At 38.3% G+C, this 23,737-nt stretch overlaps 1 protein-coding gene and 1 long non-coding RNA gene across 5 annotated transcripts in view; one reads left to right on the forward strand and one right to left on the reverse strand.

Annotated features, from left to right (window-relative positions):
• Nucleotides 1-23,737, forward strand: part of LOC126108742 (uncharacterized) — a 336,956-nt gene that overhangs the window by 7,832 nt on the left and 305,387 nt on the right. The window lies entirely within an intron of this gene.
• LOC126108737 (putative sodium-dependent multivitamin transporter) overlaps nt 1,198-23,737 on the reverse strand; it is a 745,960-nt gene continuing 723,420 nt past the window's right edge. For 2 of the 4 annotated variants that reach the window (XM_049914083.1, XM_049914081.1), the window contains exons 11-13: nt 22,061-22,256; nt 9,579-9,746; nt 1,198-1,933 (exon numbers count right to left, since the gene is read on the reverse strand). In XM_049914083.1, coding sequence (XP_049770040.1) covers nt 9,618-9,746; nt 22,061-22,256 — 325 coding nt within the window. In that variant the 3' untranslated portion in view covers nt 1,198-1,933; nt 9,579-9,617. The remainder of the gene's footprint in view (nt 1,934-9,578; nt 9,747-22,060; nt 22,257-23,737) is intronic. The other 2 variants (XM_049914077.1, XM_049914079.1) reach the window with 1 other exon arrangement.

The following is a 23,737-nucleotide window of genomic DNA, read 5'->3' on the forward strand; positions in this document are numbered from 1 at the left end:
TTTAATGTACTACATATGCCTCCACAGATGCAGCTGAAGGTGAAACCACACAGACATTACAGTAAAATGTCAAAAGCAATAATCCTGCAGGCTTTCTTGCTGCAATGTGCACTAGTGTTGTTCCAGCTTGCAGATGGTAACAGTTCCCACAGCAATGAATATCATGACCGTATATGTTAAACTGTGCTTTAACTTTAATGTTCTGTAGGCAGCTGACACTATTCTGTGCAAATTTACACAAAACTATTAGATAAAAACAGCAGCTAGTAGTATGATAAGATGATCACTAATTTCCTTTAAAAAATAATAATGTTGCTCTTGTCCAACTACATTCTGCTAAACTAAATTCTGGAAACTAAATTCAAAACAATTAAGTGTTTCTTGAGTCAAATATTTGGATAAATTGTTCTAGGAACTAGTTTTGAAAACATAATGGATGTAGCGTAGCCCACTGACAAAGTATTTAAAATGGGCAAAGAGGCACTGAGGAAATATAGAAGAGAAGAAAGTAATCACAAATTATTTTGTTAAAAAAAGGATGGATGAAGGAGCAAACAAGGAGATTCTAAATTAGATCAGTATTTCTTCACGTGTAAAAATATGCACTAAACTTCTACGGGATATTAAAAGAATGCAGTCAACCACATTAACCAGGTAAGTTGTGGAGCTGTACAAAACCAGCAGTAAAGCTAGAATACAGACAATGGAACTTGTCATGACAGTAAAGATGACTTGAAAAAAGCAGGGATAACACAACAGCTAATGTTCAACAAATTTCATGTCTCTACCCACACCTTTTAATGAATACTTTAACTCACTCCATACCCCTAATGTGGAGCCAGAACAAAATGGGTGAATGAATGGATGAAAAACATGTTTACCACTAAATTCTTTTTACACTGTACAAGTTGAACCCACATTAGAAATACCATATTTGTTGATTTCTTTGCCAATTATGCAATATGTGTTTGTATAAGTTCAGCTGTGGTGGAAGTGGTGCAGATAGCAATGCAGTGTGTTGTATTGAGTTCTATTTAAACTGATTCATTATTCAAAAGAGTGAAGTACAGATGCAGCTTGATTTCGAATTACTCAATTTACTACAGGTGCCAAAAATCAGCTGACAGTGGGTGAGTGAATGATGAAATAAAGAAACATTCATATTTTAAAAAATTTTAAAGCTGAAATGGTAAAATGGTTTTAACCTTCAAAAAATTTACTTTGGCTAGGAACCCATACACACAAGACAAGACAGATTCTTCTAAAGTGCAATGTGCTCTAGAAAAATAATTACGGTGCAGCAAATATGATGAAAAACGTACATGTGCAAATTTTGTGATTGGTTTGTATCTGTGACCTTTTATAGGCAACTAGTTTTATTTTGGAGGCATCTTTTCTATGCCATTCAACAATATTATTCAGCCATCTTTACACCATCCAATGCCTCCATCCTCCTGTAGTATTGATCTTCATCACACGATTATTGATTTGCTGGTCAGAACTTTTTCCAATATTGTAATAATTATTGTCATACTTTTGCTCACAGTTTACCAGGTAAGCAATTGCCCATATTTAATAAGTCCACTGAAATGTTACATTTGTGAAAGTTTCTACACTGCGCAGTATTGCATCTCCAGTTAACTTCAGCAACATTTTTCTGTCTCATATAATCTCTCCCACTCTCTTTGGCTGCTTCTGTCGAGACTTCATGCACCTATAAAACTGATTTTGCAGTGCTTTATTATTTGCAGCAATTCAGCTGAACAGAAGAGAACTGAGAATAAAAAGCACAGCTATTACAAACTGAGGAATACTGAGTGTTTACATTTTTTTTTTTCCTTTTTTACAAAACTAGAAAATAAATAGACTAAGTTGTTGCAGCCTCTGTAGAGAAGGCTGGAATGTCTCAGGCTGGGAACCTGCAGATCAGCACCTGCAACACAATAACAGGGAAAACAAACAGTCACACACACTGGATTTCAAACATTCAGTTTACGTGGTTGTGGGAAACATACATGCTTCGTAAAGGGAAATTAAAGAAACCTTTGGAAAAGCTCAGAGGGCAAACTCATATTTAGCAAAGAAAGGAAGGCTGAAATGTGGAAGAAATATACAGAGGCAGTAGATGAACATGATATGGGAGATATGACATTGTGAGAAGAGTCTGACAGAGCATTGAAAGATGTAAGTGAAAACAAGGCACTTGGAAATAGATGAAATTCCCCCAGAAATACTGAGCTCCTTGGAAGAGTCAGCCATGACAAAACTATGCTGCCTGGTGTTCAAGACATGTGTTACAGGTGAAATACCCACAAACATCAAGAAAAATTTTATAACTGCTATTTCAAAAAAGGCAAGTGACAGGTGTGAAGGCAAATGACAGGTGTGATAATACTGAACCATAAGTTTAATAATTCATGACTGCAAACTTCTAGCAAATTATTTATAGAAGAATGGAAAGAATCATACAAGCCAAATCAGAGGAGAATCTCCTCTTTGAAGTTGCTAAGATAGCAGGAATAAAATTCAGGGTGCACAAGCTTACAGTCTGTAAAGAAACCAGAGTACAGGTATAGGAATTAAAAAGCATGAGAAGAAAGAGTCAGGGTTGTAGCAAACTAGACTGCAGTGAGAAGAACTGAAGGACACAAAAGGAATGAGACCAGGTTGTAGCCTATATCCCAAGTTACTCAGTTTGTATATTGAGCAATAGAAAAGGAAACGAGACAATTTTGGACAGGGAATTATAATTTAGGGAGCAGACAAAAAATCGAAGTTTATTGATAACATCATAATTGTATCAGAGACAGCAAAGGACTGCGGGAATCAGTCGAATGGAATGGATAACGCCTTCAGAAGAGGTTACAAGGTGAACACCAACAAAAGTAAAGCAAGGCTAGTGGAATGTAGCCTAATTAAATAAGGAGGGGGCAGGGCTATTTTATTAGGAAATGAGACACTGAAAGCTACAGATGAGTTTTGCTATATGGACAGCAAAATAAATGACAATGACCAAAGTAGAGAGGATGTAAAATGCAAATAGGAAGGTAATTATTCACAAAAAAGAGAAATTTATTAACATCAAATACAAATTTAAGTGTTAAGAAGTCTCTTCTGAAAGTATCTTTCTTAATTGCAGCCCTGTATAGAAGTCAAATGTCAACAATATGGACTTCTGGGAAGAAACATGGTGCTATGGGAGAATTCTGAAGATTAGATGGGTAGACTAATGTGGAGGTACAGAACCAAATTATGGAAAAAAAAGAAATTTATTGTTCAACTTGACAGAACGAGTAGTTTGATTGAGAGGACTTAATCCTGAGGCAGCAATGAATTGTTGTAGGAGAGTATCTGCAGGGAGGGGGGGGGGGGGGGGGGGGGGGGGAATTGTAGAGCTTTGCTGCAGAAATAAGGCTGATAACAACGTAATCTCAGTCTCTTTTACAATGAGAAGATATGTTGCATATTTGATACTATTTTCGCTATATTGAGTCATACATAATTGAAATTCATATCTACATCTACATCCATATTCTGCAATCCACTGTGAGGTGCGTGGCAGAGGATACATAACATTGTACCAGTTATTAGGCTTTCTTCCTGTTCCGTTCATGTATGGAGGGCGGGAAGAATGATTGAATGCCTCTGTGCATGCAGTAATTATTCTAATCTTATCCTCACAGTCCCTGTGTGAGTTATACATTTGGGATTGTAGTATATCCCTAGAGTAATCATTTAAAGCTGCTTCTTGAAACTCTGTCAGTAGACATTCTGGGGATACTTTACACCTGTCTTTGAGAGTCTTCCAGTTCAGGTCCTTCACTATCTATCTGACAATCTTCCACGGATTACACAAACCTGTGATTATTTGAGCTGCCCTGCTCTGTATACAGGGTGACAACTATTGAACTATATGAAAAAAAGTTAAATTAGTTACAAACTATGGCATGCATACACTTTATTCAACATGTAAATGTCACTACAGATATTTGTATTTAGGTTATGACACGTTTGATATATCTGCCAACATTGGCAATGATGTGGCACAGATGAATAGCGAAATTGTACACGAGTTGTCGAATTGTCTGAACATTGATGCTGTCGATGACCTCCGAAATGGCGTTTTCCAGCTCGGCAATGGTTTTGGGGTTATTGTGTACACCTTGTCTTTAATATAGCCCCACAAAAAGCAGTCACATGTTTTCAGATCCAGAGAATCTGGATGAGGGGAATGTGGCCTGTGCCAGTGGCCTCTGGGTACTCCAGAGCCAGAATGGGGTCCCCAAAGTGCTCCTCCAGGGCATTAAACACACTCCTGCTTTCGTGGGGTTAAGTTCTGTCTTGCATGAACCACTTATTGTAGAAATAAGGGTCACTTTAGATAATGGGGACAAAATTGTCTTACAAAACATTCACATACTATTAAGAAGTTACTGTGCCAGTAAGAGAGATAGCACCGATTATTCCACGACTGGACATTGCACACCACACAGACACCCACTGAAGGTGAAGAGACTTCTCGATAATGAAATGCAGATTCTCAGTCCCCCCAAATGCACCAATTTTGCTTGTTGACGGACTCATCTAAATGAAAATGCACTTTTCCGTTAAACTGAACAATATTCAGATCAAAGTCCTGTTTGTCAGTTCTGTGTACAATAGTGCTGATGAAACACAACCACTGTTCCATACCCTTGGGGCTAAACGGCTGACGGGTTTGAATTTTGTACGGGAATAGACGCATGTTTCAACAACAATTTGTCGCAGTATCTCCGGTTGGTTCCCACCTGTTGTGCAGCTCATCTCATCAATTTCCTGTGGCCGGTTTGAAACACAGCATGCATATTCTTGAAGTTTTCAACCTTTTTGGATGACCAATATTGCTGACACTGTCCTCACGACACTACCCATTCTCTCAAACTTGCAAATCAAATTGTTGATTGTTAGCACACTTGGACCAGTTGTCTTCAGCTTGATCTATTTCCTTCGGACCACAGTTGGGGTGCTATTGCTCGTATGGTAGGCCTTTACAAGCACTATACACTCAGGCACACTGTGCTGTGACATTTTCGCATGCAAATGGTGAAAGGCATGTGTGAATTCACATACCAATTCCCATCATGCCCTGCAGCCAACCGTGTAGTTTGAACATCCTAACGCAAGCCATTCAGAATTTGATGATGATTTTATTTCATATAGTTCAATAGCTGTCAGAATGTACGTTCAATATCTCCTGTTAGTCCTGTCTGGTATGGGTCCCACCCTTGAGCAATATTCTTGAACGCGCCGCACAAGTGATTTGTAAGCAATCTCCTTTGTAGACTGAATGCACTTCCACAGTATTCTACCAATGAAGCACAGTCTAACAGCAGCAACTACCCACAACTGAGCCTGAGTGAACATCCCATTTCATATCCCTACAAAGCATTACAACCAGTTATTTGTATGAGCTGGATAATCCAAACTGTGGCTCATTGATGTTATAGTCATAGGATACTGCATTTTTTCATTTTGTTGAGTGCAAAATTTTACATTTTTGAACATTTAGAGAAAGTTGCCAATCTCTGCACCACACTGAAATCTTAACAAGATCTAACTGAATATTTATAAAATATTTATCCCACTTTCTTTCAGATAGTACTTCATTATAGATAACAGCATCATCTGTGAAAATCCTGATTTTACTATTAATACTATCTGCAAGGTCATTAACATACAACAAGAACACTACTTGCATCACAACAGCTAAAATGACTTCTGCATCTGACAATGACTCTCCATCCAAGATAGCATGCTGCATCCTTCTTACCAAAAAGTCCTCAATCCAGTCACAAATATCACTTGATACCTCATATGATCATACTTTTGACAATAAGCAAAGCTGTGGTTCTAAGTCAAATCCTTTTCAGAAAACAAGAAACATAACATCCACCTGGTTGCCTTGATCCAAAGCATTCAATATGTCATGGGAGAAATGTGAAAGTTTGGTTTGAAAACCATGCTGTCTGGCATTGAGGAGGTCATTCTATTCAATGTACATCATTTTGTTTGAGCTCAGAAAATGTTCTAAGATTCTACAACAAATTGATGTCAAGGATATTAGATGACAGTTTTGTGGATCACTTCTACTACCTTTCTTGTAGATAGGTGTGACCTATACCTTTTTCGGAGAACTTGACACAGTTTTTTGTTTAAGGGATCTATGATAGATTACAGTTATGAGATGGGCTGACTCAGCCACAAATTCAGTATAGACTCTGACAGGGATTCAATCGGGCCTGCAGCTTTGTTCAGTTTTAATAATCTCAGCTATTTCTTAACACCACTGACACTAATACTTCTTTGATTCATCTTTTCAGTGGTACAAGGACTAAAGTTGAGCAATTCTCCTGGGTTTTCCTTTGCAAAGTAAATTTGAAAATGTAGTTAAGCATTTCAGGTTTTGCTCTGCTACCCTCAATTTCAGTTCCTGTCTCATTCACTAGGGCTGGACGCTAACTTTGTGCATTAACAGCCTTTACATAGGAACAGAAATTCTTTGGTTTTTGTGAAATGTCATTTTCACAATATTCTGCTATGGTAGTCATTGAAGGCATCAGTAATTGATCTCTTGACAGCCAAATGCATTTCATTCAGCATCTATCTATAGCCCTACTATTTGTTTTACACCTGTTATGCAGTAATCTTTGTTTGTTTAGAAGTTTCTTTGCAGTGACAGTGTATCATGGAGTCTCCCTAATGGCAGTAAATAGACAACCTTGACATAATTTACTTTTAGATGTGCACTGTAAAGTGTTGGATGAAAGTTCAGCCTATTCCCCTGGCATGTTTCACTCAGACTTCCATTTCCTCTTAAAATTCAAAGTTGCTCTTGTTCATCAGCATTTTTCACCTAACACAGAAGCAACTCCAGCTGTGGAAGAGTGCCTTGCAGCCCTTCCAATGGTACACTACAAAGACGAAATTTCACTGGATGAAATATGTTAATGTTAAAGAAGATTATGTTGAAAAACATTCTGGAAACATAAATGCACGTTTTTCAGTATGAGGCAGAGAACTTTCGAGACCTCCCTCCTACCTCCACTGATTTCATCTCTACTGATTACACTTATTACACATTTCAGTTAATTCTGAAGTTCATTATGAAGTGCACAGCAGAAGACACAGCCCACTGTACCACATATTTACATTTCATCCTGCTCCATTACCTCGTACAATTCTGTCTGTATTATGTCTGAAATGCAAAGTCTTTTTTGTGAGGTAAGGGAGATAGTTACACACAGAGAAATAATCCATTTTAAAAATGACATTCCTACAGCGTGATTATATCAAACCTATGGAAATGCTGGAAAGGCGTTATTTCAGTGGATAGAAAGTGGTATTATTGGTTTGTCCAATGCATGATATCTTTATGTAATTACTGATGCAAGGGGGTGGGAGATTGTCACCCCCAAGGAAGTTGCATCACAGGAATGCCATTTTTGAAAATACTGCAGTGAATGGAAAGAGTAATGACTCGAGGAATAAACTCTGGAATTTTGGTGTAAGGAGTTATTGCTCCTTCTATGAAAGCAGGCAACAAATGTTCATAATATTGAGGTATTCAGTGGTGTAACTGATTACTATTTGGAAAGCAAGTATTCATTTATTTGCATACCATTTATATAAGAGTATATATATTTCTTTTCACACATTTTGTAATTCTTCCATGAGGTCTTCCATGAGATCCTATAGCTCTGATATTTTTCTTGCATGGACTTTTACGTTGTAGTATTGTGATTCTTCACTGGATAACTGTCTATTAAAGTTGGAAATCTGCTGCTTGCTTAACAAAATGTGTTGCTATGACATCCACAAATCCACAAAAATATTTATACAGGGTGTTACAAAAAGGTACGGCCAAACTTTCAGGAAACATTCCTCACACACAAAGAAAGAAAATATGTTATGTGGACATGTGTCAGGAAACGCTTACTTTCCATGTTAGAGCTCATTTTATTACTTCTCTTCAAATCACATTAATCATGGAATGGAAACACACAGCAATAGAACGTATCAGCGTGACTTCAAACACTTTGTTACAGGAAATGTTCAAAATGTCCCCCGTTAGTGGGGATACATCCATCCACCCTCCGTCGCATGAAATCCCTGATGCGCTGATGCAGCCCTAAAGAATGGCGTATTGTATCACAGCCATCCACAATACGAGCACGAAGAGTCTCAACATTTAGTACCGGCATTGCGTAGACAAGAGCTTTCAAATGCCCCCATAAATGAAAGTCAAGACGGTTGAGGTCAGGAGAGCGTGGAGGCCACGGAATTGGTACGCCTCTACCAATCCATCGGTCACCGATTCTGTTGTCGAGAAGCGTACGAACACTTCAACTGAAATGTGCAGGAGCTCCATCGTGCATGAACCACATGTTGTGTCGTACTTGTAAAGGCACATGTTCTAGCAGCACAGGTAGAGTATCCCGTATGAAATCATGATAACGTGTTCCATTGAGCGTAGGTGGAAGAACATGGGGCCCAATCGAGACATCACCAACAATGCCTGACCGAACATTCACAGAAAATCTGTGTTGATGACGTGATTGCACAATTGCATGCGGATTCTCATCAGCCCACACATGTTGATTGTGAAAATGTACAATTTGATCACGTCGGAATGAAGCCTCATCCGTAAAGAGAACATTTGCACTGAAATGAGGATTGACACATTGTCAGATGAACCATTTGCAAACGTGTACCCCTGCTCCCTAAGATGCCGATCAATTGCTTCAAACGTCTTCCTGTCGGGACACCTTCGTTCTGGAAATCTGTGTCGGTACAAATGCACCGCGCCACAGCTATTGCCCCGTGCTAATCCGTACATCAAATGGGCATCTGCCAACTCCGCATTTGTAAACATTGCACTGACTGCAAAACCACGTTCGTGATGAACACTAATCTGTCAATGCTACGTACTGATGTGATTGATGCTAGTACTGTAGAGCAATGAGTCGCATGTCAACACGAGCACTGAAGTCAAGATTACCTTCCAATTGGGCCAACTGGCAATGAATCGAGGAAGTATAGTACATACTGGCGAAACTAAAATGAGCTCTAACATGGAAATTAAGCGTTTCCGGACACATGTCCACATAACATCTTTTCTTTATTTGTGTGTGAAGAATGTTTCCTGAAAGTTTGGCCGTACCTTTTTCTAACACCCTGTATAATTTGGTACCAGGTGGTGGTGATGAAAGGACTAACACACATATAGCTGAGCATGACCTCACAAATTAAGTTCAGGCACAGGTAAACAAGAAAAATTATCCAGTCAGTATACTCTGTGACCTTGCTACAGTCACTGACATCATGCCTTCTACAAATGGCATCTAACCTTCAGAATAGAAAGTAGAGGGTCACACTGGTGCACTTAGACACAAGAACGAAACAAACTTGACAATTGTATAACATCAAATGTAGGTCCCATAAGTGGCAGTACCAGGTCTGTTGTTTATCTTGGGTCAAATTATGATGATCCCTCAAGTACAGGGAACAAAAATTCATGGTCACATGCCATGTGGATTCACCTTTCAGCTCACAGCAGTCCCCACTGTACTCTGTCGACATCACATTGGGGTGACGTGGTGGCCACCTATGCCACTGAGCGGCTCCTCCTGGCTCTTGGTGTCTGCAGCTGGTCCCACACCATTGGACAGGTCACTGGCCACACGTGTCAGCTGCACCGGGTTGGAGCCCTGCACACACATCCATACTGGCTGCACCCACTGACTGTGCTAGAGCCAAATAGGAAAAACTTTAAACTGTCAATATTTTATGGAACTTTTCCAAGGCCTTCAGATGCATAGATCTTTTAATTCTACAAGAGAAACTATAAAATGTTGCATTGTGAACAGAGTCTTGTCTCAGTTACAGAAAACAGATCACATTAACAAATTATAATACAGGAATAAAACCAAATTCACAGTGAGAAATGCACCAAGTATGGAGATGCTCCCATTGGTCGGCAGAGTGGGGTAAAATGATTTTATGAAACAAAGAGTAATAGTGAATGATGTGGAATTCAGTGGCGTAAATGTGAATTGGCTGTTACTAGTGAAAAGTGTGTATCCAGGTTTATTATGCTGAAGATGAAATATGGCAGATGTTGTGGGGTTACTTGAGATTATGACTACTTTTATATGTGTACACTCAAGTCGTTCATTACAGCTGATGACAAAAGGCACTTCAATGTTTGTGAATGCATTTTAGATAATAGCATTCTTCACACAACTATAACAATTTAGAAACATACATTTTGTGTAATAGCAATTTAATGTTCCTGTCCATAACTGAAAGCCCACTACATCATAATGCAAAGAAAACTGGGTATATTTCTAGTCTAGAGTGAACATGTACCCAACCAAACAATTCTGGGTAAGTTTGAGCATCAACAGCATAACAGATCAATTTATCTGAAAACTTGGCAAGAATTAGTTGTGAAGCTTCTTAAAAGTGGAAAGCAGTTTTACATTAACTGTATAAAAACTTAATTGATAGCTTGGTCCAAATATTAAATGCTATAACAGCAGCAAATATAGGATATAGGGGTAAGATTCAACATGGCGACAGGTTCAAGTGTTCATAATATTCCTGTGCGCGAAAATTACAGCTCCGTAGTGAAAAACAGTCAATATGTGAATGATAATGGTGTTACAACAAAATTAAATGACCGTATTATCAGCCTACAGAAAATTGTCAAAGTGCTTCGTAAAGAAATTTCATGGCTCAAGAAAGAAAATTATGATCTCCGATCAAAACAAGGTACGTGCTACACGCGGTTCTCGGTGCAAAACATTTCGCCTGCTTCCAAAAACTGGAACAAAGCTACGTTTAAAAACAAACAAGCTACGTTTAAAAACAACAAACAAGAAGTGTTAAATCGTGTGAACAATGACCGCAACGTTAATTTCATGCATGAAAACTCGTTTGAAGCACTCGCAATTGTAGACAGCGAGGGTAAAACGAGCCGTTACGATTCGCTTGGGAAGAAAAACATTCAAGATAGTAGGCCTAAAACCACCAGTGAACAGTCTAAACACATCAAAAAATCTCTAAACAGCGATAAAGTGTCGTATGAACTTAATGAGACAATACTGGTACAAAATGACCTTGAAGTACGTCACAAAATACCGATACAAACAGACACTCAAATGAAAAACATTGTAACAGATAACTCGCATAATAAAATACTCATGCTTTCAGATAGTCATGGCCGTGGACTTGCAAAGAAAATTAAAGAGAAAACTAATAGAAGTTTGTGTAGCATAGTAAAACCGGGAGCCCCACTAGCGGAAATAATAAAAACGACTGAATCTAGAGAGGTTAAAAATCTACACGATAAAGACTGTGTAATACTCATCGGAGGTTCAAACGATGTATATAAAAATGAAACTGCAAATGCTACACGTTATCTGAAACAGTGTCTGCAGAACCTCACGCATACAAACGTGATAAACGTGAATACACCACATCGACACGATCTGGATGACCAATCATGTGTAAATACAGAAATACAAAAAGCCAACTATCAGTTTGCCAAAATCTGTAGACGTTTTAAAAATGTTAAATGTGTTAATATAAATAATATAGGTCGTAGATTCCATACACAACATGGACTACATTTAAACAGTATTGGGAAAGAATATCTGGCGAACATGGTAATGAAGGAATTAAAACTACTTCAAAACACCTTCAACTCAAAAACAACTGTTATACCACTATCAGTAATAGAACATTCCACAGTACAAGAAAAATCAACAAAGGCAGTCATCTCGTCAGCAGCAGAACTGACATCAGCAGAACCTTCACCACCACCACCAACAATAAGAACAGGAGACACAGCAACAGTGGGACAGACAACAGCAAAGCCAACCGCAGCAGTAGCACCAGAAACGACACTTCCAATGGAGAAGCCACCAGCTAAACCACACCCCATCAGAAGGAGCCAGAGGACAAGAAAGTACATCACTCCAAATGTTGTCAAGAGGACAGTAATGAACAATGGAGTAGGAAGATCAGTTTGCAGGAACAGGATATTCAAAAGTCCAGAAACACATTGTGCTCCTAGAAGATCCTCAAGACCAATAAAACCCAGAGTTCAAAGTGACACGTTTTTGTGGGAAAGTAAAGCAACTAACAAATTCCCAGGACTGGGTAAAAACAACTGGCCAAGCCAGCTAGTTAAAACAACAGAAGCTGTTACATCAACTGCAGACTCTTCAGCATCACTTACTCAATCAAATGTGGTGGAGTATACAACTCCAGTTACTGCAACACCAGGCAGCTCGGCAACTCCTCGGACTGTACGGAGCAAGAAGGCACCTCAACAGCTACCTTGACAACTAGACAGACAGAAGCCAGGTTGGGTAGTAGATCGAGAAATGCGAGATCGCCAAAGAACAGGAACACTTTTAGTGCCTGGATCCAGAACTTATGTAAGTGAACCAACTCAGTGCGTTTTAAAGGAATATAATCAGAGTGACCAGTTAAAAATACCACTAAGGCTCATGCACCTAAACATACAGTACCTTAGAAATAAGCTTAATATATTACAGGTTTTTGTAAGTGAGCAGTCACCTCATTTAGTTGTGTTAACTGAGCATGGATTAAAATCTGATGAAATTATTTACTGTAAAGTAGAGGGCTACTCCTAACAAATAGTTATTGTAGACAGCAACATAAGGGTGGTGGTGTGGCAGTTTACATTAGTGAGAATCTCGAGTACAAGAAAATAAACTATCTAGACCAGTACAACAAAGAAGGCTTGATTGAAGTGACAGGCATTGAAGTCCACACCAAAGAGTGTAGAGAGGTTATGAGAAAACATAAAGTTATTGGGATTTACCATCCACCAAAGGCTGATGTAGTTAGCTTCATAGACACATTTAGTAGAGTAGTGGGACGTTGTGGTCCCAGTGACCTAACTATACTTGGTGATCTGAATATTGAGGCAAAATCTTCCAGTTTGTGTAATATGAGGTTAATAGATACTCTTAACTCATATAATCTCATAAATGTAGTAAATAGTGATACCAGGGTAACAAAGTCCACATCTAGCAGAATTGATTACGTTATACTATGTAAACATATTAAAGACAGTGTTAGGTGCTGGAATATGGATTTTCACTACTCTGACCACAAATGCCAGCTTGTAGAGTATGAAAACACAAGCATCCCAAAAATGACAAAAGTTATCGAAAATAAAAGAATCCTAAAAGAGGGTAACATCCTTGCCCTAAGAAATAAATTAGCTATAGAGGACTGGGATCTGGTTTACCAGACTGAAGGATCTGAAAACAAATGGGCCAAATTCTATGATACTATGCTAAGACACTTTGACAGATGCTGCCCTGTCAAGAAAATACAAAGAGTGTTCACCCATAACCAAAGTGCAAAAACCAACAGACTGATACTTCCAGCAAATATGGTAAAACTCAGGCAAAACATCCAGGACCTGGATGTGTTACACAAGTCAACAAACCTGCAGGTTTTTAAGGCCAAGTACAATGAAGCCAAGAAAATCTTTAAGAAAGAGCTTTCAAATCTAAGAAAACAGATATACAGCAGTGAAATAGCTCAATCAGACAATATAGCCAAGACCTCATGGAGAATTATAAATCAATTTCGCAAAGCCACACCAAAGCCAGAAACTGAAAATTTAATTATAAGACATGAAGGAAACACAATTAAAGATCGTAACAAAGTCTGCAATATTTTCAATAAATACTTTATATCTGCAGCTGTTAGTCCAATTAATAACAGCAGTTGTGAGTAGTGAGGTAAAGCTCTGCCCTTTTGAAGAGCTACCTTTTGAATTCAAACAAGTAAGTCAAAAAGAAATAGGCAGGATAATAAATAACCTAAAGAATAAGTTCTCATCTGGATGGGATGGCTTGAGTAGTATCGTGATTAAAAAATGTAATAAGGAATTAGTTAAAATAATCACCCACCTGGTAAACTGCAGTATCAGAGAACATAAATTTCCAAATGTATTGAAATGGAGCACAGTTAAACCAGTGCATAAAAAAGGATCCAAGGAAGAGGTTTCAAATTTCAGGCCCATATCATTAATACCTGTCTTCAGCAAAGTATTTGAAGTTGTGCTGTTGACACAACTTAGTGACTATTTCTTGAAAAATAAGTTCCTAACAGAGACACAACACGGATTCCGAAAAGATCATAGCACTATCACAGCAACTACGGAATTTCTTCACAAAACGTATGGTGCCCTTGATCAAGGAATGCAAACAGCTGGCATATTTCTAGACCTTACTAAAGCCTTTGACTCGGTAAACCATGAGTTACTTTTAAGTAAACTTGAGTCATACAATGTAAATGCTGCATCCATGCAATTGCTGGCTACATATTTATTTAACTGCATGCAGTGTACAAAGCTGACTTACAAAATCAATAATCAGATCATTAATTTCCAGTCCAAATATGAGACAGTCACACAAGGTGTACCCCAGGGCTCAATTTTGGGCCCTTTCCTTTTCCTGGTGTACATAAATGATATAGAGCAACCTTTCAACTCCCAATTGGTAACCTATGCAGACGATACCTCACTGTTATTTCTTGGTAAACAAAATGATGAGTTAACGTTGGTAGCAACTGAGGGACTACAGCAAATAACTACTTATTTCCAAGATCAAGGTTTGAAAGTAAATATCAGTAAATCTCAGTTATTGCCATTTAAACTTACAAACTCACACCAAACCTCCATCAGTAACATAGGTGGAATTGAAGCAGTGGACACAGAAGGCTGCAGATTTCTAGGTATCCACCTAGATGAAAATCTAAGATGGGTAAACCATATGAAATTTTTATGCAATAAAATCAGCAGTTCATTACATCTAATCAGCCAGTTATCAAAAGTAGTTCCACATCAGACATTAAAAACAATTTATTATGGAACCATTTTTGCACAGATTAATTACGGGATAGAGATATGGGGTTGTGCTGCCAACATACATATGAACAGAATATTAACCCTACAGAAAAGAGCAATCAGAATTATCTATGGATTAGGGTATAGAGATTCATGCAGGGAAATCTTTGTTCATCATAAATACCTCACAGTCTACTCATTGTATCTTTACAAATTAATTATATTTTTTGTGACACATCAAAACAAAGAAACAAAGTGTTCTGATATGCATGCCTATAATACAAGAAATAAAGACTGCTACTACAGACAAAGAACAACATACACACAAAATTCAAGCTTTCGCAACAGACTGTTGCCTCATCAGGAAAGAGGGAAGGAGAGGGAAAGACGAAAGGATGTGGGTTTTAAGGGAGAGGGTAAGGAGTCATTCCAGTCCCGGGAGCGGAAAGACTAACCTTAGGGGGAAAAAAGGACAGGTATACACTCGCACACACACACATATCCATCCGCATATACACAGACACCTTAGGGCGAAGGCATGTTTGCGGAGGGAATGTAAATAAAACTTAATGGGGTCGTTGTGGAGGTGTTGTGAGGGTGACATGGTACTAGAAGGTGGAAAGTGGAACACGAGGCTGAAATGAAAATGAAAATAAATATAAAAATATATGGGGAGAGATAAAGGTAAAACTAGAAAGCAAATGGAGATCTGGTGTGAAAAAAGGCGAAAAAGGGTTGGTTAGAGCTGGGCTATGTTGATCCTATGGTGAACTTGTGTAGGTAGATAATGATGTGCATAAAGGTTAGGTGGTTGTGTTGCCGCCAAAACACGTTAAAGGGTGGAGAAATACGGGAAAATTTCGAAAAAACTACGTGAGGATGTATTAAAAGGGTGGTTTGGTGGTGGCAGATTATGGAAATAAAACTAACAATTGTCTGATGAAGAAATAATGACGTTAAAACCTGTGGGAAGCGGCTAAAAATGATCGATGTTGTGAGAAAAACGGAAATGGAAATAAAGCAAAAGATATTAAAACTGGTCGAAAAGGTTGTTTAATAGCTGAAAGGAACTGTTTGTGAACTGGAAACGGCGGATTTTATAGCAGCGGTAGGGTTGAAAGCGGAAAAAAAAAATTTTGGTGATGGTTTGGAAGTGGGTTACGTATTATTACGTATTATTGAGTATATTTCGGCGGGATAAAATTGTATACTGGATTACGGTAAAAAAGGAGAAGTTGAATAGAAAGTAAAACTGCTGGCAAAAACAGAAGGAGGAAATAAGATGACAGAAAAGACTACGAAATGTAACAGTGACAATAACAATAACAATAACAAACGTGATTGTTGGGTTCAAATTAATGATATGAATATAATAGAGGGAAACATTCCACGTGGGAAAAATATATTTAAAAAGAAAGATGATGAGACTTACCAAACAAAAGCGCTGGCAGGTCGATAGATACACAACCAACCACAAACATACACACAAAATTCTAGCTTTCGCAACCAACGGTTGCCTCGTCAGGAAAGAGGGAAGGAGAAGGAAAGACAAAAGGATATGGGTTTTAAGGGAGAGGGTAAGGAGTCATTCCAATCCCGGGAGCGGAAAGACTTACCTTAGGGGGAAAAAAGGACAGGTATACACTCGCACACACACACATATCCATCCGCATATACACAGACAGTCTGTGTATATGCGGATGGATATGTGTGTGTGTGCGAGTGTATACCTGTCCTTTTTTCCCCCTAAGGTAAGTCTTTCCGCTCCCGGGATTGGAATGACTCCTTACCCTCTCCCTTAAAACCCATATCCTTTTGTCTTTCCTTCTCCTTCCCTCTTTCCTGACGAGGCAACCGTTGGTTGCGAAAGCTAGAATTTTGTGTGTATGTTTGTGTTTGTTTGTGTGTCTATCGACCTGCCAGCGCGTTTGTTTGGTAAGTCTCATCATCTTTCTTTTTAAATATATATGTATATATATGTATATATTGTACTAAACTTGTAAAAAAATGCTATGACGTTTGCAAAAGACACCAGTTGGTGTCTCCATGCAAAAAATACAATAAAAATACAAAAAAAATACAAAAAAGATCCACAAGGATCAGTACTTGGCCCACTACTGTTTTGCCCTAAATAAAATGTGATATAGAGATTCTTGAGCAATATTTCTGGGCGTATTGGTATGAGAAATCGATGCTATCCAGTGGCTTTTTACAGAATAATTGCTCCTAGTTTGACTCTTTACACAATTTTTTTTTTCATATCTGGATTGGGCTGCAAACTAAGCTTTTATTTGACTCAGCTGCTATATACGGGACCTAATTGTTAAATACTGTATATTGTATTGTCATGGAAAAATATTTGGACTTCACTTGTAACTGCCCGCAATTGACTTTACAAGGAGATGATGATTACAGAGCAATCTAATTAACAGGACATTGAACTCACAGAGACACAGAATTCCACTGTTCACTGGTTGTAGCTTTTCTGATGTGGTATGAAGATATTATGATATGGTTTGCCATCCATGTGAGAATATTTCATTATAGCATCACTGTATTGTTCCTTCCACTGCATTCAGTGAACCTTCACACTAGATATATTGGCCAACTCGATCCATACTACTCTGCACCACTGTTAATATACAGCTAACACTGCCAGAAAAGAAACCTGAGAAAGTACTGAGCTGTTTGAAAATCCAGCTTGAGGGGAAAGATTAAAATGGACATTACTGATGTTGGCAGCAAGAATCACGAGCAAATGGAACAAATTTGTTTCCAACCAAGACACACAGTGCATAATGTAAATGTTGGGTTGCAAATGTCTATGATATGCAGACATTTGCAGCACAACCACATCACAATACCTTCACAGCAGGCCAGAATAGCTACACCCAGGCCTATCACTGAAGCCTGTTTGTGTACAGTGTAGTTTTGCCTTTCTTTAAGTTTACAGTCCCGTTAGTTTGGTTACTCTGAAATCATCTTCTTCCTCTTCTTCTTCTTCTTCTTCTTCTACTTCTTCATAAGTCAGTTGCTGGGAAGTTATAAGTGAACTTTAAGTAACTTTCAACAATAAGTACAATGTAGAGTAGTTAACAGTAACTTTCTGAATATAGTGGGTAAGTTAAATAAAATCTTAGTTTCTCCAGGTAATTATCTAATTCTCTTAGGAAACGGCTTTCAAAGACTGCTATCTGAAATACACCTCTATGATACTGGAAAGGTGGAGATTCAGTCACTGAGTCAATAAGTGAAGACTAAGAACTCTCAGGTACATGATGGATTATCTAGCAGAATACTAAAGCACTGTGCTGCCTATGTTGGCCCAGTACTTGGCCAAATTTGTAATTCTTCTTTTATGAATGTTTAGTTTCCTGAATGCTTAAAGAACTCAACAGTGAAACCACTTTATATAAAAAAAAATATAAAAAAATGGATAATGGAGACAAATTCACATTTCAGTGCCAATGGCTTTTCAGAAGGAGTTTAAAAAAATTAATAAGTAGCAATAATATTTTGTCTGTTGTAAGTAATTTTGCAACTGGGAATTTGCAGAAGTGACTTTATACTGACTGACCAGCCTGGTGACTGTACACGGTTGTGCACGAACTGCCCTCTGCTCTGTAGCAGCAGCTGTTTACAGATGCTTATAAATCTGTCTTTAAAGAACAATAAATTATGTATAAGATTTTTGAAAACATTGTCAGTGATCTTAAAAGTAGTTAAAATCAAGACTGTTTTAAATTTTAATTTTAATAAATTATGCAGTTGCTGAATTTCAACAGTAACATAAAAGACAGAAAAGTAGAGAAAACATATATACATTAAGCAATTAAGTTATTTTGATTAACAACTATCTGAATGCACAAAAAACAACACATGTAGCTGGTTCTAGTTTTATGAGCAAAATTTTAAGCGTGTACTAGAATTATGTGGAAGAACACATTGAGATTTGAGGGGACTCACTAAAATTCATCATCCTGGTGCTGTAGGGAACAGAACACCATGTTATAGTAAAAGTAGCTTCTTTTCCACATTTTCAAAGGTGTAAACAAAAAAATTTTACTGTGCAATCAAGTTTTGAACACAAGAACAACTGTTCAGAAGAGGAAAGTTTACACTTTTATCACAAATGCAATGTAGAATGAAATGAGTCAGTTCTTAATTGCAAAAGCCAGAGAATCTTAAATCTGTTCATTACTGCCCCACCTACCACAAATGAAAAGAAAGTTTCAGGTAAACCCTAGGTATTTTTTGGCATAGACTCCAAATCTACGATAAAATGAAGATTTCCATTTGAAAATAAAAAAATTGACCACTGCATTGTGGGGAGAGAAGTTAGTGGGCAGCACAGATATATGTCCCCTTTGAAAATATTAACTTTTTATCTGGAACATTTTTTCATACAATTCACATTTTTTGGAGCTATTCAGTTGTTCTATACCAAAACAAACAACCTATACATTAAATACAGGGTGTTTAAATATAGTGTCATATATTCCTACACGAGTTAGTATTGGTGAATAATAGAAGGAAAGTACTTATTTTGATATGTCCAAAAATCAGTACCTGTTATTATATGAGCTGTTGAAAATCCACAGTTCACAGACTGTATTTTATTTACAGATGAAGCAGAATTCACAAGAGATGCCATAGTAAATTATTACACTATGCATGTATGGACCAATGCAATACTTCAGCAATCACAGTGATAAGGCATCAGGATCACTTCAGAATGAATGTATGGCTGGGAATTGTCAGTGAAAGGCTCTTAGGGCCGTAGACTTTACCATACAGTTAAACAGGTGCCGCATATCAGTTTTCTGTACAATAAATTATTAGCACTAATGGAGAACATTACCATTACAGAATGATGATTGTTTTATGCATGACAGGTCACCACCCAATTTTCTACTGATTGTGTAACAGTATCTCATTGCAATGTTCATGGGTAATGGATTGACTGGGGAGGTCCAGTACCATGGTCTCCTCATTGACCAAATCTGAATCCGTTGGATTTCTGGCTCTGGGGATATTTAACAACATTCATGTGTGCCCGACCCAGCAACAATGTCAAGATGTTGCAGTAGCTTGTGACCAATGCACAAAACACAATCCAAATGGTGCTCCGTATATCTGAAAGAATGCTTATTCACTGTGAAGTAGCACTGAAGAATGCATCAGAATGCATGGTAAGTGCATGCCTGTAGCATATATTTCTGTGTAACACACAGATGGGAATGAGAGAACACATTGAGCCATATCTCAACAGATACTGGTTTCCGGACACATCTTTTATTCCATTTTTGACCAATATTAGCTCCTATATGTAACAATTTTCTATAATACCCTGTATATGTAATGGGTGACATCACAATAAGTGGAGGAACAGTACCTTACTACATTCTGCCATGTCTCAATATAATTTGTGAGGCTCTTACTTTCTCCCCATTTTATTATCAGTTTCTTGGTGGTTCTCCTTTTACCTTAAGTTGCCTTGTTTGCACAAATATTGAGCTTTTCGGTCACGCCAACACCGCTATATGTGATCCAGTATGACACATGGCATTTCCTGTAAGCTCAATCTCTCTGGTGAGCGAGACGACCTTTGACAAATGATCGGCATATATAGTGGAGCCATTCTTCTGACTCTCAGCGTCCATTAAGTCATAGAGCATATTGTGTAGCTACATCACAGAAGCTGAGTTTCCAGATCGGCCCCAGTGGGGTCATACCAGAATGGCTCATGTGACTTTTTTTAAAACTAAGTACCAAGATTGGTCTCTTGAGAGCCATTTAAGCCACTAGACTAAATAAGTCTGCAGTCAAGAAAGACACTCTATAATTTAATAATAAAATTAAATAAATTAAGTTTAATAATAAAGTAAAGGACAAAAGAGATAAAGCTAGTATTCTTTACCCCACAGAATCTTGGTCAAACACTTGTAAATAAATAGTATGTGGCCTGTGAAAAGTACGACACTGTTGGTATATATTGCATCACTTGTGACAATTGTCCTGCCAGGTATGTGTGGCAGACTGGCAGAGGGTCTGCTATTATGTTTTGAGAACACGACAGTCTGAGAAATTCAAAGTCCACTTTAAGTAGCAGCTTACGTGATTCAGGCCACTCCATAACAGGTGTAGTCAATAATTCAAAAGTCTTAGACAGAGAAGTGAAGGACCAGATCTTAAACGTTGTGGAAGAGTCTAAAGCTATACCCCAAACATACCCTTAACAATCAGCTGGAGTTAAGACGTTACAATATACTGTCTATCTTTGATCACCTTTCAAAGATGTAGTGTGATATTTGCTAGGTTATTGATCCTGGGCTTGTTGTTTCTGGTCTATTTTGTTTTACAATTTTTTTGCTGACATATTTTATAATTTATATGATTATGCTGTGTAACAGAGGCCTCAAACATTCCCAAAATATTTGGATTGCGTAAAAATGTTTGTAGCTTTCCCTGCTATGTGCACGGTGATGCTAGTGTCCTCCATGATACACATGAACACACTGGCACACTGAGGAGGCTGAAGCATTGCTGTCTGCAGCTTCCCAGTATGAAGTGAAGATTCATAACCAGGGGCGTTCAATGTATCTAACTGGGGCTTTTACTTTTCTTGTTTTGTTATTTTGCTCTTTTCACTGTAGGTAGGTGCACATTTAACATTTCAGTTTTTCAACCTGTCAATTTGAATTACAACATCCCACTTGTTGTGGGTAACAGTACATTACTTTGAGATGTCGACTCCCCCTCCTTTTTGTATCTGGGTTTAAACATGTCACTGATGTGTGAGTACTTCATATTGGTTGTCGTCAGCATTGATTATCAGGATAGCTATCTGTTTATCATAATATTCATTGTACATTTCCTATCTTGTACACCTGAAGATGTGATTTGAAATCACGTTAGTTTGTGTGTTCCCATAATAGTTCATATACAAGTGAAAGAGGTTTATTTCAGAAACACTTTATAATTAACTCCACCACTAAAACAGCTTTTAATTCAATGGTAAATGTGTCTTCAAACAGATTATATCTGAAATTGACTGCCTATCACTTGTCAGGGCATCACTCAGCTGGAGACAGTGCTGCCACTGTTACCACTGCCACTCACCCTGCGCCCTCTCCTCGCGAGCAGCGCCCTCCATACTGGCGGCACGAAGAGGTCGGGGTCTGGCGGCGGCACGCTGCGGTCCCCCTTGCAGGCGACGCCCGCCACCCACGACGCGACGGCGCCCACGACGAGTGTCAGCAGGAATCCCAGCACGACAACCCACAGGTACGACACGCGGTACAGGTAGAAGTACTCGCTGCAATGTGGGGGATAATACGTATTGTCCATACGTGTAACATGTGGATCCCAGGTGTGGTGTGCGTGTGACATCACGGTATAACTGCCAATGTTGTTGTTGTTGTGGTCATCAGTCCAGAGGCTGGTTTGATGCAACTTTCTGTGCTACTCTATCCTGTGCAAGCTTCTTCATCTCCCAGTACCTACTGCAACCTGCATCCTTCTGAATCTGTTTAGTGTATTCATCTCTTGGTCTCCCTCTATGATTTTTACCCTCCACGCTGCCCTCCAATACTAAATTGGTGATCCCTTAATGCCTCTGAACATGTCCTACCAACCGATCCCTTCTTCTAGTCAAGTTGTACCACAAACTCCTCTTCTCCCCAATTCTGTTCAGTACCTCCTCATTAGTTATGTGATCTACCCATTTAATCTTGAGAATTCTTCTGTAGCACCACATTTTGAAAACTTTTATTGTCTTCTTGTCTAAACTACTTATCATCCACATTTCACTTCCATACATTTCTACACTCCATACAAATACTTTCAGGAACGACTTCCTGACACTTAAATCTATACTCGATGTTTACAAATTTCTCTTCTTCAGATACGCTTTTCTTGCCATTGCGTCTACATTTTATATCCTCTCTAATTTGACCATTGTGAGTTATTTTGCTCCCCAAATAGCAAAACTCATTTACTACTTTAAGCGTCTCATTTCTTAATATAATTCCCTCAGCATCACCAGATTTAATTCGACTACATTCCATTATCCTCGTTTTGCTTTTGTTGATGTTCATCTTATATCATCCTTTCAATACACTGTCCATTCCGTTCAGCTGTTCTTCCAGGTCCTTTGCTGTCTCTGACAGAATTACAATGTCATCAGGAAACCTCAAAGTTTTTATTTCTCCTCCATGGATTTTAATTCATACTCCAAATTTAGCTTTTGCTTCCTTTACTGCTTGCTCAATATACAGATTGAATAACATTGGGGATAGGCTACAACCCTGTCACAGTCCCTTCCCAACCACTGCTTCCCTTTCATGCCCCTTGAGTCTTATAACTGCAATCTGGTTTCTGTACAAATTGTAAATAGCCTTTCTCTCCCTGTATTTTACTCCTGCCACCTTCAGAATTTGAAGGAGAGTATTCCAATCAACTTTGTCAAACACAGGCTTGCCTTTCCTTAATCTATTCTCTAAGATAAGACATAGGGTCAGCATAGCCTCACGTGTTCCAACATTTCTACTGCCAATACGGAATTGTAATTGAACGCTACTCTTTCCGTTTACTAAACTACCCCATACACTGTGCATTTTTTCATACTTCCATCCTTTTATTCTCAGGTGATGGTTCATTCCACTATTATGAGCCATATTTGAATGTTTTCTGTATATTCTTTGCTGATTTTATGTCAATCTCGTTTTCTGAGAAATTGCATTTCATTAATAGTTGCTTGTATGTGGAAGGTACACAGTGTTTCAATAGCTTTTCAAT

Source organism: Schistocerca cancellata, chromosome 11, assembly GCF_023864275.1.
Source record: "Schistocerca cancellata isolate TAMUIC-IGC-003103 chromosome 11, iqSchCanc2.1, whole genome shotgun sequence".
In the NCBI taxonomy this organism is placed as follows: domain Eukaryota; kingdom Metazoa; phylum Arthropoda; class Insecta; order Orthoptera; family Acrididae; genus Schistocerca; species Schistocerca cancellata.